The sequence below is a fragment of the Scyliorhinus canicula genome, chromosome 10, assembly GCF_902713615.1.
Source record: "Scyliorhinus canicula chromosome 10, sScyCan1.1, whole genome shotgun sequence".
In the NCBI taxonomy this organism is placed as follows: domain Eukaryota; kingdom Metazoa; phylum Chordata; class Chondrichthyes; order Carcharhiniformes; family Scyliorhinidae; genus Scyliorhinus; species Scyliorhinus canicula.
Window position 1 is genome coordinate 139,479,381 of NC_052155.1, and position 20,017 is coordinate 139,499,397.

General features: G+C 44.3%; 1 protein-coding gene across 4 annotated transcripts in view; it reads right to left on the minus strand.

Annotated features, from left to right (window-relative positions):
• Positions 1 to 20,017, minus strand: part of enpp2 (ectonucleotide pyrophosphatase/phosphodiesterase 2) — a 171,509-nt gene that overhangs the window by 55,916 nt on the left and 95,576 nt on the right. For all 4 annotated transcript variants that reach the window (XM_038809792.1, XM_038809790.1, XM_038809789.1 and 1 more), the window contains 5 exons: positions 17,111 to 17,238; positions 11,765 to 11,852; positions 9,171 to 9,258; positions 3,470 to 3,639; positions 2,488 to 2,536 (listed from right to left, as the gene is read on the minus strand). In XM_038809792.1, the coding sequence (XP_038665720.1) occupies positions 2,488 to 2,536; positions 3,470 to 3,639; positions 9,171 to 9,258; positions 11,765 to 11,852; positions 17,111 to 17,238 (523 nt within the window). The remainder of the gene's footprint in view (positions 1 to 2,487; positions 2,537 to 3,469; positions 3,640 to 9,170; positions 9,259 to 11,764; positions 11,853 to 17,110; positions 17,239 to 20,017) is intronic.

Genomic DNA, 20,017 nt, shown 5'->3' on the forward strand with positions numbered 1-20,017 from the left:
ATGTTAGAGGAGGCGATAAGGAAGGAGGTGTTGCCACAGACTTTGGGGCAGGCATTGATCTTCCTGTTGCTCACGAAGGATAAGGATCCAACAGAATGTGGGTTGTATAGGCCCATATCACGTTTGAATGTGGATGCAAAAGTATTGGTGGGTGGTTGGAGGAGTGCCTCCCGAAGGTGATGGGGAAGATCAGACAGGGTTTGTGAAGGGGAGACAACTCTTTTTGAACATTAGGGTGGTATTGAATGCGGTTATGGCACCGGTGGAGGGGAGGGAGATAGAGCTGGTCATGGTATTGGACGCCGAGAAGGCGTTTGACCGAGCAGAGTAGGGGATTTGATGGCGGTTCTGGAGCGGTTTGGGATTGGACTACGATTTGTAGGTTGGGTAAGGCTGCTGTATAGGGAGCCGAGGGAGCCGAGGGAGAGTGTCTGGACGAATAACACAAATTCGGGATATTTTGTTCTGCACTGTGGGACCAGGCAGGGATGTCCTCAGTCCCCCACTGTTGTTCGTGCTTGTGATTGAGCCGTTGGCCATTGTGTTGAGGAGTTTGGCGGTGTGGAAAGGGATAGTGCGAGGGGAGTTAGAGCATAGGGTATCTTTGTATGCGGATTATTTGCTGTTGTATGTATCGGAAACGACTGTGTCGATGGGGGCATATTGGAGCTGCTTCGAGTGTTTGGGTCTTTTTCGGAATATAAACAAAATTTTGACAAAAGTGAATGTTTTGTGGTGTCTTGGCTAGGGGTGGGGGCAGGTTTGGAGGGGCTGCCATTCCGTAGGGTAGCTAGTAACTTTTGATATCTGGGGGTGCAGGTAGCATAGGATTGTGGGGGACTCTGTAGGTATAACATTATTAGTCTGGTGGGAAGGGTGAAAGAGGATCTGACAGGGTGGGATGGTCTTCCTCTGTCGCTGGCAGGTCGGGTACAGGCAAGTAAAATAAACGTGTTGCCACGACTCTTGTTTATTTTTCAGTCCCTACCGATCTTCCTGCCAAAGCCTTTTTTCAAGTGAGGAGCTGGGTTAGAGGGGGGGACTCCCAGTGGGTCAGAATGAAGGAGAGTCTGTGTAGGGAGTCTGAGGGCGTTGGCAACAGCGCAGCTCCTGATGGCCCCGGGTAAATACTCAGGGAGTCTGGTAGTAGTCGTGACGTTGAAAATCTGGAGGCAGTTGCGCCAGCACTTTAAGCTGGGGGTGGGGTCAAGGGAAATGCTGTTTCGGGGGAATCACAGATTTGAGCCAGGGAAGTGGGATGGGAGTTTTCGGAGATGGGAGGAGAAAGGAGTTAGGGCACTAAAGGGTTTGTTTCTGCGGAGACGGTTTGCGGGACTGAAGGAGCTGGAGGTGAAATATGGGTTGGGGCAGGGAGAAATGTCGAGATATATGCAAGTCCGGGTTTTCGCTAAGAAGGAGATACAGAGATTTCCAGTGGCGCGGCCTCCACACTGTTGGAGGAGGTGCTGACGACAGGGGGAATGGAGGAGAGGGTGGTGTCGGCGATTTGTGGGGCAATTCTGGAAGAGAAGGCACCGCTGGAGGAGATTAAGGTAAAGTGGGAGGAATAGATGGGAGAGAGCATGGAGGAGGGGTTGTGGTGTGAGGTGCTCCGGAAGGTGAATGCCTCAACTTTGTGCATGAAGTTGGGGCTGATAAAGCTGAAGGTGGTGTATAGTGCACACCTCGCAAAGGCGAGGATGAGCATGAGCCGACTTTTTGAGGGGGTAGAGGATGTTTGTGAACGTTGCGGGGGGAGCCTTGCAAACCACGTCCATATGTTTTGGTACTGTCCAAAGCTGGGGGAGTATTGGAGTGAGGTGTTCAGGGTAATTCCGAAGGTGGTACTTGTGAGGCTTGACCGGGCCCTCTAGAGGCAATATTTGGAGTCTCGGATCAGCCGTGGTTGGAAGCGGATGCGGAGGCAAATGTTTTAGCCTGGCTGATCACCAGAACACAGAACATTACAGCGCAGTACAGGCCCTTCAGCCCACGATGTTGCACCGTCCTGTGAAATCCTTCTAAAGTCCCTCTACACTATAGAACATAGAAGGCGGATCCTGTTGGGGTGGAGGTCAGTCTCTCCACCATGTGCCCTGGTGTGGTGGGGGGATCTGTTGGTGTTTTTAACACTCAAGAAGGTGAAGTTTGTGTTGAGGGAAGGATGGAAGGGTCCTACAATTCCTGGACTTTGTTTAATACAGTATGCACTTTCAATAATTGGGGTGGGCGGTTGGACTGTGTATATTGTTAATCACTGTGTATGGGTGGATGGGGGATTCCTGGATCCTTTTCTTTGATGTTTGTATTTAAAATGTTGAGGTTTGTTTGGGGGTTGGTGGTAGGGAGAAAAAGGAGAATAAAATATTTTAAAAATATATATATATTATTACTATTATAATGAGGATTTATTTTCATAAATGGATCCTTTTTACCAATTTACTGAAAAATCGAAGTTCGAATGTCCTTGTAGTTCTAAAAGCTTACCTTCTGTACCCCTGTGCTGTAGACGTTTGTTCAGCTCATCTCCTTTGTTCTAAAGTAATTAAAATAAATTTATAAAGCAATGAAATAGCAGATCTTAATGTACTAACAGAAATGCTTACGAGGTTGTGCTACACTTCTTGACAATTGGAATAATCTTAAACTGCAATTATTAAATGTCTTAGATTTCCAGACTCAAAGGGTGTCAAGGGGTATGAGGGCTGGAATTTGGCATTGAGATTGAGGATGAGCCACAATCACGTTGAATGGTGGCGCAGACTTAAAGGGCCGAATAGCCTACTCCTGCTCCTATTTTCTCTTTTTTTTATGTCAGCACTACATAAGGAAAGAATCAAAGACAAACATGTTTGCCCCGATTTTAACTCAAGATGCAGGGACCGGGTTAAAAGGGAAGCCTGCTACGATGGCACCAACGTGACACCAAGACTATTTTAATACCCAGAACTTACTTAGACATGAGAATGGTCATTCCAGCCTGAATCTGGTGGGAATGAACTAATTTACCTGGGTTTCTTCTGTCACGATTCTGCCCCCCACTAGATTTTCCCCAATTCTGGCACTGGTTATCATAAACATGATCTTGAATTAATGTCAGATCAGGGTCAAAATTACATTGTCGGGCCTTAACATTTCAATATTAATGAGGCCCTGCCAACATGTTGGCAGCAGCACACGTTGGGAATGCAGTATAACACCCTCTGCCATTTTAGGCCTTCCCCTGTCCCCTTATCCTCCCTCAGGTGGGTGGCGTTAAAATCAGGATTTTCATTTCTGAGAAAGAGAAAATAAGAGCAGTGTCATATTCTTGAAGAAATGGTAGATTTTGCCTCTGATATATTTTTACTTCCAATAAAACCAAAGCTGCATAGGGTAGATTTTTACATTAAAATATGTAATCAAGCTACATATTATCTCAGCAATTCAAAAGAGCAAATGGTTGGAAATATAAGTGCCATTTTCTAACCCTCTCATCACATGCGCAACCCAAATCATTCTGAACTGCTGATGCAGCGACAATATGGGATGGTTTGGCCACTTCTTCTGGTATGGACGGCCTATATAGGGGACTCCTCAAAATATGGTTCATACTGCCGTGGGTTCCATTATTAGGAGCTGGTTTCAATCCAAGAAGATCTGAAAGTGAAAGAGAAAATATCGACTGGTATAATTTTCCTGTTGAAAATCACTAACCATTGCACAGAACATGACAACGAAGCCTTTTGAACAACAAATTTTGTGATCTCAAAAACTGGACTGTGTTGATCTACATAGTTAATCGCAACTAGTTAGGGAATGATACTGGATCTCTATTCTGGAATCGACTCATGCATGTTTTCAAAGTATATTAAAATCTTAAAAAACAGGACTACTTCATAGCTAAAAATTAGCCTCCGTCTATGCAGGTAAGCAGTGGCAAGGCCACAGTGTTAACTTCAAATTAAAATAAAATAGACATTAAAGCAGACATTTTTCTAAATCTCTTGATGGATAGTTTGTTGGAACAGTTCGTCTAAAATTGCCTGTAGCATTTTGTGAGAGAAATACCCTGTAAATTGCTTATGAATGCCCATAGAGGTCCCTTGTTGAGCTGAGAACAAGAAAGTGAATAGGTTTAGATGCAATTAAGTTATAAAGTCATTATCCCTGGCTCAGGTCCCGTGAAAAGTACTTAGTGAGTCGTAAACAGGTCATGATTCTTCATACTTGTATGCCTCTCTTTGTTAAAAGTAACACTGGAAGGTAAGGAGGAAAAGTGGAGACAACCTGCCTGGAGGTCAATGCTTCAGGATTGACTTGCTGGGACGACTGCTACAAAAATGGGCAAGTACTTCTCGCACATGGGGCACTCAGTAGCAGAGTTTTTCTTCATCTTTGCTCATCTCTCTGAGTTAGTCAGACGATCTCTTCACCTTTCTAAATCTTTGCCCATCAGGTCCAAGAGGTATCCGACCAGGACAAGATTTCTTTAAGAACCTTGATTAGAAGTTAATTTGTGACAACACCTCCTCCAGAGATACAAAACCAAGAGTGTCACTTAAATAAGAGTAGTTGGAGGTCCAGAAAGGCAAATGACAAGCCAGCTCACATAACAGACCGCTTTTACCAGTCCTCCAGAGTAGGCTGGTAGCTGGAGGGGTGGGGAGGAGGGGTTGGATGGACTACCTGTCATGGGAAAATTGGAAGATGCCCTTTGCGCCACTTCATAGATTCATAGAATCCCTACAGTGCAGGAGGCGGCCATTTGGCCCATCGAGTCTGCGCCGACCCTTTGAATGTACACCCTACCTAGGCCCAATCCCCGTTCTAGCTCTGTATCCCCAACCAACCTTTAGGCATTAAGAGGCAATTTTGAGTGGCCAATCCACCTAAACTGCACATCTTTGGACTGTGGAGGAAACTGGAGCATCTAGAGGAAATCCACGCAGAAATGGGGAGAAGGTGCAAACTCCACGCAGTCACCCGTGGTTGGAATTGAATCTGGGTCCCTGACGCTGTGAGGTAGCAGTGCTAGCCACTGTGCCACTGAAATGGCCTACTTAATGGTCAATTGCGAGCCGCTTGCCACAGCTCCTGGCATTTTACCAATGGCAGGTGGTTCTCCTCAAGGTGGGGAGGCAGCAAAGTAAATCCTGGCAGCTTCCTTGTAAGCTGGGGATAGGGGGCTAACTAATTCAGGTACTCTTGGAAATGAGGTGGGCCAAGTAGATCAAGTATCAGTGGTGAACATTGAGGAGTCAGTGATCATTGTATCGTAATATTTAGGAATATGGTCGAAAAGGACAATAAGCAATCAGAGTAAGAATAATTAACTATGGGAGCGCTGACTTCAATAGGCAAGAACGGAACTGGGCCCTTTAGACTGGAGCAAGAAGGTTGGCAGGAACAACTTTGGCTGTACAATGGGCACCTTCACAAAATAAATGGTTTGGGCAGAGTCAAGGCATTTTCCCTCAAAAGGGAAAGGTAAGGCAAACAAATTCAGAGCACCCTGGATAAAACAGGAGATATAAATTAAGATGAAGAAGAAAAAGCGTGCTTATGACAGGTGTCAGGTAGAAAATACAATGGAGAAACAAGAGGAATACAGAGGGTTCAGAGGGGAGGTGAAAAAGCATATTAAAGAAATGAAGAGGGATTACGAGAAAAGACTGGCATCCTACATAAAGGGGAATGCCAGAGTCCACTGTCGGCATATAAATAGTAAAAGGGTGGTCATACACATACACCTGCGACATCATGAACATACACCTGCGACATCATGAACATACACCTGCGACATCATGAACATACACCTGCGACATCATGAACATACACCTGCGACATCATGAACGTACATCTGCGACATCATGAACATACACCTGCGACATCATGAACGTACACCTGCGACATCATGAACGTACACCTGCGACATCATGAATGTACACCTGCAGGGCAGCACGGTGGCCTAGTGGTTAGCACAGCTGCCTCACGGCGCTGAGGTCCCAGGTTCGAATCCCGGCCCTGGGTCACTGTCCGTGTGGAGTTTGCACATTCTCCCCGTGTCTGCGTGGGTTTCGCCCCCATAACCCAAAAATGTGCAGAGTAGGTGGATTGGCCACACTAAATTGCCCCTCGATTGGAAAAATTAATTGGGTAATCTAAATTTATTTTTTTTTAATTTTAAAAATTAAAAATGAATGTACACCTACGACATCCTGCACGTACATGGTAGCTATAACATGGACATAGGCCATTTCAGCTCACCTTGCTTGTCACTGTTCACCCTATAATTGAGCAAATAGTTCTCATCGCTCTTAACCTCTGTTCCGATATGCCTTTATCCACTTTGTCTGTATCCATCTGATCAAATATTGAAGCTTGATCTATGGCAGATTATGGCAGAGAGCTCACTTTCTGCTGCTGACTGCTCCAGAATTGAGGAAACCCCCATTTACAGCACTGTAATTCCAAGAAAATACCCAGCCATAGCTTCCTCCTTTCTATTTATTCTTTCATGGGATGTGAATATCACTGGCAAGGCCGACACTAGTTGTTGATCCCTAATTGCCCACGAGAGATCGTGGGGAGTCCCTTCCTTAAACTGATGCAGTCCATCTGGTGTAGCTGTAGTTATACCAGGAAGGGAACTTTCTACCTTAACCATTAACACAGGAAGTGAATTCCACAGGCTCACAACTCTGTGGAAAGTCATTGGAGATGAAATTCAACACAAAGAAGTATTCATGAAACTGTGGATAATGTCAGAACACTTCCTTGTTTTCCGGAATGATGGATATAACATTTGGTTGGGATCGACAGACCAAGGCCCAAAAGTATAGGTTACATCTTTTCATGCATTGCTTTGCAAGTGTTCATATTATAGCTAACAATCTCAGGGCTACCGGATATATCGAAAAGCACATTTCTGGCATGATTCAATTGAGTAAATTTCCAGATACACTGCTCCAGCAGTGGTGTCTTGCTCAATGGAAGCACATGTCAGTGAATTTAGTACCCTGTTTTTTATTTGGTCCTTTTCATCATCAAAGGAGATCATACGCCAGAAATATTGGCCCAGATGTTTGCAGAGTTATGGACATCTGGAAACCCAACAGATCTGTTTTTGCTGGTCAGAATGTGATTCACACATCAGGGAATCCCAAACTCACCAGGGCCATTTGTACTCAGTGCTGAGTACAAACAGACCCCATTTCTGCTGGAACAAGGTCTGTTTCCCAGAGTGTATGACTTTCAAGTTTTTAAGAGTAGACATTAGTGTGCATAAAAGGTGTATAAGATCTGTGGAGCTGTCAAGCTATTTAAATCCCCTGCTCTTTAAATACAGATAACCTGCTGTGTGTCTCAGTTGGAAAAAAGTCAGTACTTGTAATTTCAATAGCTATTTATTTACATAAGCCTGAAGGCTATCATAATAGTATTATTACTGCTTGACTACTTCCCCAACCTTTCATTGCAACAGTGGGAGGCCTGTAAATTCACAGTTTATTTCTGCTCAATAGGGTATTAAGGAATTAACTGTCATGTCTATAGAACTTTGGATACAAATATTTGTTTTTATAAGGAATTAAGTACTTGAACAGACTTAAAGGTTCAATAGATTGTTATTAATCGGAGTGTTTTTTATAAAGTGAAGTCTATAGTAGATATTTAGAACTTGTATTTAATCTCAGCATGGCATGTGTCAGCCCATGGTAGATAGTTGATGAGTTACCATGGAGGGTGTAAGGCCAAAGGTTGGTGGGTGGAGGGCATGGGTCAACGTGACTTGGAACTAAGTTGGCACAAAGGCTATAAGGGGCCATAGGAATGAGTGTGGATCATGAGTTGGCACCAGCTTGGCTTTGGGACTACAAGGGGCCATGGGGATGAGTGTGGGGGGTCATAGTTTGATCTGGATTAGCATTAGGGGTTATATAAGTGATTCTGGGGGTAGGTAGAGGAACATTGGTTGACATGGAGGGAATGAGGGGCCACGGTAGTGGAACATGCATTGGCAAAGACAGGGGAGTGAGGGTGTGTGAGGGTTGTAACGGGTGAGGGCTAAGGGGCCTAATTTCCTGTATCACAACTGGGAGGAAGTACCAGAGCACCAAGGTGGGACTTTTAACCAGCCTACCTGAATACTCAGAACCCCCTATGGCCGCCTTCAAACTGTTTCTGGGCATGGTGGGCACAAAATGATAATCCAGTCTTTCGGAGCAGATTCTCCCGAGGGCAGGTGCACCAAGTTGGGAAACTACCTGCCTCTACGCACCTGCCTCGGAAGCAAAAATCTCGGCCCTCGTCTGAGAATGTGGAAATAGGTCTGAAATATTACATAATGTATACCTCTCACAAACAGACGGTTCAACCCAACAAGTTTATTTCAGAGTTTGTGCTCCTCACACTTTAGTTGATCTCATTCTATTGACAAATCCTTTTATTCCTTTCATCCTCATGCACTTACCTAGCTTCCGCTTTAATGTTGCCGTGTTATTTGACTCAACTACTTAATGTGGTGTTTATGACCGCTAGGTGTGGACTCTCGAGAAGTGGAAAGAGCTTCTCAACATAGGCCCTAGGAAATGCCTTCATAGACCTCCACTGGGTCACTTTTAAGCCTTCTCTATCTTAGAGAAAGAAACTCCAGCCTCTTGAGTCTTTCCTAATGTTTACAGCCTCTTCTTAGTTCTGATATCATACTTGTTACAACAATACCACCAAACCTCAGCCAATTTATTCATCCCTAGATGACAGAGTAAATATAATTTTAGCAGGACTAAAAATGCCATTGGTAACAATCCAATAGTCTAAAGAAGTGGTACAGTGTGATTTGTTCAGCAGAATAGGAATAACTGGTGGGCCTTCACATTAATTAAATAGAGCACAGGAAAGATCTAGTTAAAGGGTTCATTAATAATATTTAAGTCTCGTTTTAAAATGAAATGATTTTAATCAGTCATGTACATATAATTGTTTTACCAATTGCTAATTAATTCCATCACTTTCTACAGACCTATCTCTGAAGTATAAATTTAGCTTTCAATTCATATTTAATACTCTATGTCGAATGCTTTAGCCTCTACTTCTCTAGGACAGAATACATTAAGAAGCAATGTCAAGGAATAAGTTCAACATAACATACATTAAGTGATTTGTGTTCATAAATACTTGAAAGAACTTACCGCACATAACATTATACAGTTCAATATTTTCAAAGGGTGGAACCTTGGTTTTATATTTGAAACTGGGTCCATAGCCTATAAAAACAGTCTAGAGAAACAATAAAAACAGAAATCAATTAAAACATCAAATTATGGTACCAGGATAATACAGGATAATAATAAAAATTGTTGATATCAAGTAGCGTTTAAACAGGCTGCCTTATTCCTCAAATTCTTCACATGGTGAGTTCCTCATCTCACTCAAGCTATCATAGGGAGGGCTCACAAGCACTCCACCATGAAGTCGAGAGGAATCTGGAACTGGGTCCATTTGAATCACTATCCTAATCGTAAGGAGGTAGTATAAGCAAAGGATTAGGAATAGGTTACCTGCTTGGCCTCATGCTCAAAGAATGGAGGGATATGGATAGCAAATATGACATATGGTTTAAATATCACAACCCCTTCAAATAGCTGGTTGAATAAAAGCATAGTTGAGATGAGAAAGGTCAATCTTGAGCCTTACCTCAGTTAGTGGATCATTAAAGTTAAAGCAACCATTTCCAAACTTGCGTTTAGGTGGAGTTGGGGGACAGGAACGACTGGAGATGAAGTAAGTGCAGAATTTCCAGTTTTCGATCATTACCCCTACTGGGACAGCATGGATTCTGCCCATTATTGAGCTGAATCTTCTGAGGAGTGGCAATCACTGTGGTGAGGTGGGGTCAGGTCAGGTTATGGGGAGTCGGAGAAGAAAGTCAGTGGGTCAGCGGATTGGGGGGGGGGGGGGATGAGATAGTTAAGGGAGGGGTATGGGCTGTCTAGGGGGGGTCAGTTGTATAGTTACCCAGGAGTTAGATATGTTTTTGTTCCTGCCTAACATTTCCTGGGGAACTATTCTGGTAAGTGAGTCGGAACCTTCCGAAATTACCGACTTTGATTCAGAGTTGGAGACTGTTTCTGAGGGCTCCGATTGCATGGGCAGTTTCCCCATCGGAAATTGAAACTTCCCGGGCAATTCCCACAGAGTCCTAGCGTTGGGCCTTCCGAGGTATCCCGCAGCGCATCTCCCGGGTACCTCTGGGATACAATCATCCGGAGACCAGAACACCAGGGCCATTGAATAAATGGCGTATATATATCTGATATATGATTGTTAACTAGGTATTTTCCTGACGCACCAAAAAATTCTATCCAGTTTTCGGGAAGCTGAGGGAGATGTTTTTGTTTTAAATTATTGGACAACACTTTGGACAAATTGTTCTTATCAATTTTTTAATAACGCAAAATGAGCTGTAGTGGTAGAAATAAACATTGGCATTTGCTTCAGTTTGGATTTAGAGACATGCCAAAAAATCCTCTGGGAAAGAAATAGCAATTTCCTCCACCTTATCAATCCGGTTAAAATCAGTGGGAAAGCCATTACACATAAACACTTTTAAAAAATTAATTCTTGGGATATGGGTGTCCCAGGCTGGGCCAGCACTTACTGCCCATTCTAACTGCCCTTGAATTGAGTGTCATGCTAGACCATATTCAGAAGGTATTTAAGAATCAACCACATTGCTGTGGGTCTGGAGTCACATGTCGGCCAGATCAGGTAAGGATGGCAGATTTCCTTCTCTACAGGACATTAGTGAACCAGATGGGTTTTTAAGACAATCGACAATGGTTTCATGGTCATCATTAGATTTTTAATTCCAGATTTTATATTTAATTCACATTTCACCAAGAGCATTACCCTGGGTCTCTGGATTTCTAGTCCAGTGACAATACCACTATGCCACCACCTCTTCCCAAGCTCAGGTTGCTGCATGTAGATAATGGGCAATGCTGTCTTTATGGGTAACTGTAAACAAGATCACTGTTTGAGTGTGTATTAAATGTGATTTTCACTTTTGGTACTGAAATCTATTAGAAGAGAAAGAAAATAATGGGAGCAGGAAATAAAATGTTGTATGACTTTTCTGTCATTTTTTTCTTTTTATACCTCAGCTCACAGCCCAATAGTACATAGGATGTTGCTGGTGCTGAAATTTGGTATCAGTCCTTCTATCCAGGCAAGGAAAATGCTGGGGCCAACCCAATAAACATAACACCAGCACAAAAGACAAACACAGTCACAGGTTATATTTCTACAAAGAACGATGGTAACACTTCAGTTGCAGGTGTTGGGTTACTCTAGATTCATTGCTCAAATTCCAGTGTCAGTTAGTGCAACTGAGCAGTTCATGAACAGAATCAAATGGTGGAAATAGAAGCAGGTCTGCTGTGAACCTTTGTGGAAATGCACCACCATAAAACATTCAGCATGACAAAGAACAGTAATATCATCTGATGTGACTTGCGCTGAAGTTGGAGCTGAAGGAGTGACTGAAGAATAAAACACTGCAAAGAAAACTATCACTTTTGGAAAGGGAGTGAAAGACGGATTTGTTCTGGCAAAAAATATCATTTTTTCCCCATTAACCTGATGCTGAAAAAGTTGAAAATGCTGAAAAGTGCCATAATACATCCGCACAATTTTCCTTCCCCTACTGAAGTTGTACATTCTACCCAAAGTTTTTAGTAAAAAATCAATTAGAATGTAGTAATTTTGACTGTACCATTCCTACCTGCATACTACTGATTTTATTGTCATAGCCATGGTCACCTTGAAAACTACATTTTCCTGAGAGCTTTCTTGTAACATCCATTGGTTTTCTGAATACAGAAAGATCCGTTAACATGTGATTTCTTAAAATACTAAGAAATATTACACACACACACACACAAAATACATTCATAGGCTTATTTGCTACATTATAAAGCACACTGGGCTGAAATGGACTGTAATAGACACTTCTGATCCTATACATCCCTCTGAATGACCTGTTGCATTATTTAGCATTGTTGAAGTGTGAAATGAGGTAAAACAGTTTTTATCTATACTTATTTCTTGATCACAAGCCATATTTCAGAAAGGCAATCTGTAGAGATCTTTTGGTCAGATTATTTCTCAAAGTATCCATGACTATTAGATTTTATTATTCATCTTCTAATTTCAAAAGACAACACAAGAGCCTGAATTTTCATGCAGATGGAGAGAAATTCTCCGTCTTAGTGAAAAATGTGCAAGAGGCCCAGACTCAGAAGTTCCACCCCCAAACTCTGACCATTTTTGCAATGAGTGGGGATACAGACGTGGGTGGGTTGCATTTTACACATCCATACCACACAGAGGCAACTTCATGTCTTAAAGTGCAGACGTCTTTAGGTTAATCTGATTTTGGTCAGCGGGATATCCAAAACACAACTTGTACACTTTAGACTTGGTAGGAGAAAGTCTAAAGTTAGCGGAATTATTTGGAAAGGTAGAGTACCCTTTTTAATATTATCCCAGGACACCTTTGGGAAAGATAGGGAGCGGGATTCACTGTTCCCTGACGGCGATTTCGTAATCAACGATCGGGTGGAGAATACCTTCTGACGCTGAAATCAGGGGTGATGCCTGTTTGATGCAGGTTTTGTATCCTCCGCCCCTTCCAAAATGGCATCATCGCGTCACGCACCGCACGCCGTTGGGATGGCGTTAGCACATCACCTGAAGGCCAAACCCCGATGCTCTGCCCCTGATGAGCCGAGCTCCCAACCGTGCGGTTGGCGTGTGATCTCAGCGGTCGGGAACCCGGTGTGGCGGCTGCAGACTGTGTCCAGCGCCTCCACAATCGGGCGGGAGGCGTGCTGCTGGCGAGGGGGCTTCCGCGATGGCTGAGGAACTGGTGAGGAGTGGCCAGGAAATGGCCAGGGAGGCACTATCTGGCAGGTCGTGTCCACGCACGGCCGGCGCCATGATTACGGCGTAACCACTACAGGTCGTTGCCGTGCTCATGCGCGCCCACCGTCCCGGCCACTTTCTAGCCGTTTTTATCGTGGGAGCAGGGGATTTTACTGTGTGGAGCTGCTAGTCCCTGACTAGTCGGAGGGTCAATGAGGGGCCAGCACCGATTTTTTTGTCGTAAAATGCCACAGTTCCTCTGCAAGTAGTCTCAAAAATGGTGAATCCAGCCCAAGGTGCCCTTTGGGAGTGTTAAAAGTAGACATGAATGTGCATAAAAAGCCAATAGACAAATTGAAACTATCGAAAGGAATTGCAGAAATCTTTAAACCTCCTGCCATTTAAATATTTGGGGGAAAAAACTGCAGAAAATAAATAAAATCAGTGCTTCCAATTTTACTTTGTCTGTCTGTTGACATAAGCCAAATAGGACTAGTGCTGGTGACTGATTTCACAATCTATCATTATAGCAGTGGAGTGACTGTCAGTTCACAGTTTGATTGGCAGCAAGAAGGGCTTATAGGGTTTATGAAGGGGACCACGGGCTAGATTCTCCACTTTCGTGCCGAAATCCAGTCTGGCACTTGTCCCCGTGATTGCGGAGTACGCCGCGCGGCTGGAGGCCCATTGACAGAGACCCAGCGATCTTCCGCTCCCGATTGGTCGGGTTCCCGACGGCATGGAACTAAACACCGATTGCTGGTCGGACGCAGTCCGCGGCCACCCTGGTGGGGGAGGCGGGGATCGGACACTGGCAGGAGACCTTACAGGCAGCCGGGGAGTGCTTGCTCGTGATTAGATGCTCGGGCGCACGGCCGATTGGGGGGGGGGGGATCTCATTTTTGCGCCTGGCTCCGTATCCGCCATGGAGCTTGGCGCGGCCGCTGGAGACCGCCGCCAAGTGTATGCGCGCACTCCAAACTGGAAGTGCAGGGGCCCGTATCCGCAGCTAAAGCTGAGAGATTTATATCGGGTCCCTGCTAGCCCCCTGCAGGGCATTGAATTAGTTCATCTTTTTTCCAGGAATCCCTACAGTAAATCTCCAGTGCTTTTACGCCGGCATGGGAACATAGTCCCATTTTGGGAGAATCCAGCGTTATGTATACAAATGCTTGTTGTAAGGGATTAAGTATTAAAAGGAAGTTAAATGTAGTGAATGGGTTTTTATCAATAATAATTCACTAATAGATAATTAAGAACTTTAATTAATCTCAGTTTGGGTCGGTCCTGAGGTCTGCCCATGTTGGATACTAACTGAGTATCCAAGGAAGCTATAAGGGCAAAGGATGGTGGGTTTAGACATGGGTTGGCAAGAGTTGATACTAAATTGATATATAGGCCGTGATGGGTGGGTGGGAAGTGAAACGATACGGATGGGGCCATGGGAAGTGTGTGGGGGAGTCAGCGTTACGTGCTGGAGTGCTCTTTTTCTGATTAATGCCTTTTTGTTTCATAATTGAGACAAAGTACCAGAACACTTCTGCCTCCGAACTCCCATTTCACCCCAAAGCCCCCAGACCAAAAATCAAAAGTTCCAGGGCACCCTTTTTCGCAGCTTTGTCTCAGTAACATCTCATCCTACAGTTCTCATGCTTGCTTCATGACATCGGGTGGGGGGGGGGGGGGGGGGGGGGGGGGGGGAGGGGGGGGGTGGGAAGAGAGAGAGAGAGAGAGAGGGGGTGGAGGGGTTTGACACTGAGGAGGGGTGGCAGCGTCAAACATCAGGGAGGGATAGAGGGCCTGGACATTGGGGTGATGGAGAGATCAGACATCAGGGTGTGTCGGACATGGGGGGATGGACATTGCGTGTATCAGGGTGGTGGGTCAGTGTCCAGAGTCTGTGCCGGGGATGTCGGGTCACAGTGGGGGGGAGGGGGGGTTAGGTCGAAGGGGTAGTCAAATCGGACGGTCAGATCAAGAGGGGCTGGGAATCCCATGCAGGTGTGGGTTTGGGGTGGGCATATCATCGGTGATGGGGTGGTGGGGGGGGGGGGGGGGGGCTGCCCTGTGGAGTTGTGAATACAAAAGAGTCCCATGTGGGAAGCAGTCTGGGTATTTAAAATAGTTACACCCTAGTTAGTAGTGATTTTATTCCTTCTCACTTATTTATAGTAACTATTACTGTAACATCAGCAGAGCCATCCAAGGTTAGTGATTTAAATCGCTTTGCCGGATGGTTCCCAATGCACCGCATATCTTATTATGCTCTTGGTGTAGCATAAGCTGCTTCCTTGATGTACACTCTGACAAAGGAAGGTTCAGACGTGGAGATAAATTCAACATGTTTATTAAACTATTTACAATTCTCCTACTCGGATTCGTCACTACTGTTAATCCTTCTATAGCTACTCAGACTGATGAACCAGTCTGCTACAATCCACATGGTGGGTGTGATTTTGAATCAACCCTGTGTCTGCACTCACTGAGTGTCTCCACTGGAAAGAGAAAGATCATGTGTGCTGTGTCCTTTATATATGTTCTGGTGTAATGCCCCTCTGTGGTAGTGTCACCTCTGTGTGTATCGTGAATGCCCATTGGTCATGTCCTATCTTACTGACCCATTGGTTGAATGTCTGTGTGTCATGTCTCTGGTGCTCCCTCTAGTGTCTATCTAGTCTCCGTGTACTTACATTAACCCCTTGTGTATCTACAGTGATGCATATCACCACATCGCAATGCTCCAGAGGAAGTTAGTAGTTTTCGTCAAATGTCGTGAAAATCCTTACCTGGGGTTCCCCAGCACATCTTTGGCCTACTCCACGCTGGGGAGCCAGGAGGTTAAGGCCCAGTGTCACTAATATCACTGCATTGAACACTGCATCTCCCCAAAACACAGAGGTGCAAACCATGAAATACAACCACAGAGTCTATCATCTAAAGTGGGAATATTGATTGCACTCAGCACAAATTTCTTTTACTTCAGTTTTATACTTCAGAAGCAAACTACTTTTCAGTGCATATCTGACTGAATATCACAAGTAAAAGTACATTCAAAGTCGCCTAAAAACATGTGTTTCAAGGGTAATGACAAACTGGTTAATGATAGAATTTCAAGCCTTGGTGCACTTTCAGTTTCTAAAATATTTATTAATAATCTGTCGCTAAACAACAGTTAAAGTAACACTTAGTGGTCCTACAGGTGTGTCATGGCTATGATAAAGTCATATTGCAAAGTAGATGTAACCTATTATCTTGGGCTTTATGCAATGCAGAACCATAATCTCGACATGGAAGCATTAGAGAACTACACCATTTCCACACATGGCATACATTGTATAATCACAATGTGAGGCTAACCAGTAACTTAGGAACATTTTTAGGGAAATCTATTCCAATATGTGAGGGGTATCTGCCACATAATTGAGTCTAAGAGAGTCAGATCATGACAACGGGCAAGGCCCTCACGATTCAAACATTTTATCTGAACAGAGATTGATTTATAATCTTCTACTTTTTATTAATTATATTTTAGTCTGTGCAAAGTGAAAATATCGGTAGTAACAGTTGAAAGAAAAGCTGAAATGATCATGAGGTTGTTACAATATAGTTGATAAACAGCACTGTCATAATTCACAGGAGAGTATAAGGGAACCAAGAGACTGATGAGTTATCTTTTCAAAAAAAGGAAATAGTTAAGTCCATAACATGGTAAAAGAATTAGCCAGATATGAACGGACAGTCCTTTATAGAAAATAGTTATAACTGTGCAAGAATAGGGTGGCATGGTGGCACAGTGGTTAGCACTACTTCCTCACAGAGCCAGGGCCCAGGTTCAATTCCGGCCTCGTGACACTGTCTGTGTGGAGTTGGCGCGTTCTCCCCGTGTCTGCATGGGTTTCCTCCAGGCGCTCCGGTTTCCTCCCACTGTCTAAAGATGTGCTGGTTAGGTGAATTGGCCATGCTAAATTGTCCCTTAATGTCCAAAAGGTTAAGTGAGGTCACTGGGTTACGGGAATAGGGTGGGGGTCTGACCCTAGGTGCGCTTTCAGATGGTCGGTGCAGACTTGACGTGCTGAATGGCCTCCATCTGCACCATAGATATTCTATGTTTCTTTGAGAATAGGAGTAATAATTTTGGTGATCAAAAAGTTATCTTCAAACAGAAATAAGCAGTCTATGATTTGCACGCAATTTAATCAGGTACCTTGCTACCAGCCACTTCCTCTCAACCATTAAATGGACATCTTCAATCCTTCTGTTGTTGGCATAATGCAAACGCTTTGGGAGGTTCATCTTCAAATAGGGCTTGAAATGCTGGTCAGGTTTTTTACACTAAAAACAAAGTTTAACAGATCATATAGTACAAGAAGCACTGCTCATACGAATCAACTCTTGCAAGGTTTCATCAGTAAGTTACCATTGCTTTGGTGTTTGAATTAGTAATCATTTGTGAACAGTGGAAATTGTGCAAAAGAAAATTAATTCACTCAACACAGCTCTTGTACTCGAGAGCGAAACACAGTCAGGCACAATATATGTGACATAGGAATTATTACACACATGTTTCTACCTCTATATACAAGTAGCAGATCTCAAATTTTACAAAATACATTATTGTCCAGTTTGATTTAGAACAAAGAACAAAGGAAAGTACAGCACAGGAACAGGCCCTTCGGCCCTCCAAGTCAGTGCCAACCATGCTGCCTGTCGGGCAGCACGGTAGCATTGTGGATAGCACAATCGCTTCACAGCTCCAGGGTCCCAGGTTCGATTCCGGCTTGAGTCACTGTCTGTGCGGAGTCTGCACATCCTCCCCGTGTGTGCGTGGGTTTCCTCCGGGTGCTCCGGTTTCCTCCCACAGTCCAAAGATGTGCAGGTTAGGTGAATTGGCCATGCTAAATTGCCCTTAGTGTCCAAAATTGCCCTTAGTGTTGGGTGGGGTTACTGGGTTATGGGGATAGGGTGGTGTTGTTGACCTTGGGTAGGGTGCTCTTTCCAAGAGTCGGTGCAGACTCGATGGGCTGAATGGCCTCCTTCTGCACTGTAAATTCTATGATTCTAAACTAAAATCTTCTACACTTCCTGGGTCCGTATCCCTCTATTCCCATCCTATTCATGTATTTGTCAAGATGCCCCTTAAATTTCACTATCGTCCCTGCTTCCATCGCCTCCTCCGGCAGCGAGTTCCAGACACCCACTACCCTCTGTGTAAAAAACTTGCCTCATACATCTTGTCTAAACCTTGCCCCTCGCACCTTAAACCTATGCCCCCCAAGTAATTGACCCCTCTACCCTGATGATCCACTCTGTCTATGCCCCTCATAATTTTGTAGACCTCTATCAGGTCGCCCCTCAACCTCCGTCGTTCCAGTGAGAACAAACCGAGTTTATTCAATCGCTCCTCATAGCTAATGCCCTCCATGCCAGGCAACATCCTGGTAAATCTCTTCTGCACCCTCTCTAAAGCCTCCACATCCTTCTGGTCGTGTGGTGATCAGAATTGAACACTATACTCCAAGTGTGGCCTAACTAAGATTCTATACAGCTGCAACATGACTTGCCAATTCTTATACTCAATGCCCCGGCCAATGAAGGCAAGCATGCCGTATGCCTTCCTGACTACCTTCTCTACCTGTGTTGCCCCTTTCAGTGACCTGTGGACCTGTACACCTAGATCTCTCGGACTTTCAATACTTTTGAGCTTTCTACCATTCACTGTATATTCCCTACCTGCATTAGACCTTCCAAAATGCATTACCGTACATTTGTCCGGATTAAACTCCATCTTCCATCTCTCCGCCCAAGTCTCCAAACGTTCTAAATCCTGCTCTGACAGTCCTCATCGCTATCCGCAATTCCACCTACCTTTGTGTCATCTGCAAACTTACTAATTAGACTAGTTACATTTTCCTCCAAATCATTTATATATACTATGAACAGCAAAGGTCCCAGCACTGATCCCTGCGCAACACCACTAGTCACAACCCTCCAATTAGAAAAGCACCCTTCCATTGCTACTCTCTGCCTTCTATGACCTAGCCAGTTCTGTATCCACCTTGCCAGCTCACCCCGATCCCGTGTGACTTCACCTTTTGTTCCAGTCTACCATGAGGGACCTTGTCAAAAGCCTTACTGAAGTCCATATAGACAAAATCCACTGCCCTACCTGCATCAATCATCTTTGTGACCACTTCGAAAAACTCTTATCAAGTTAGTGAGACATGACCTCCCCTTCACAAAACCGTGCTGCCCCTCACTAATTTGTCCATTTGCTTCCAAATGGGAGTAGATCCTGTCTCGAAGAATTCTCTCCAGTAATCTCCCTCCCACTGACGTAAGGCTCACCGGTCTGTAGTTCCCTGGATTATCCTTGCTCCCCTTCTTATACAAAGGAACAACATCTGGCTTTTCTCCAGTCCTCCGGGACATCACCTGAAGACAGTGAGGATCCAAAGATTTCTGTCAAGGCCTCAGCAGTTTCCTCTCTAGCCTCCTTCAGTATTCTGGGGTCGATCCCAACACCTCATCTTTTTGGATCTCAATGTGACCCAGGCTATCTACACACCCTTCTCCAGACTCAACATCCACCAATTCCTTCTCTTTGGTGAAAACTGATGCAAAGTATTCATTTATTACCTCGCCCATTTCCTCTGGCTCCACACATAGATTCCCTTGCCTATCCTTTAGTGGGCCAACCCTTTCCCTGGCTACCCTCTCGCTTTTAATGTACGTCTGAATAATGTAATCTGAATAAATAAGGAAGTCCACATTCCTGTTGTAACTGACTTGTACAATCAGTTTTGAAAGTCTCAGTATTGATTGTGCAGTGTGTTGAGATGCACCAATACACTACCGAAGCGTGCAAGATGTGGCTTTCTACAAAATATTTCCTACAATACAGATTGACAATTTCCACAGTCTCACTGTCAGCAGTCTCTAAACAGGGAGGAAGGCAAGAAGCAGAAATCATTATCCCTAATGAATTTCCTACACCTCCCAGTGGCTCATTTCACACCAGCATTTTTGGAAGTTTGGGATCTGGCTTTTTCCGGTCTTCCTCATCACGGACAGTAGATTGACACATTAAGGAGAAAACATCTTTTCAAAAATG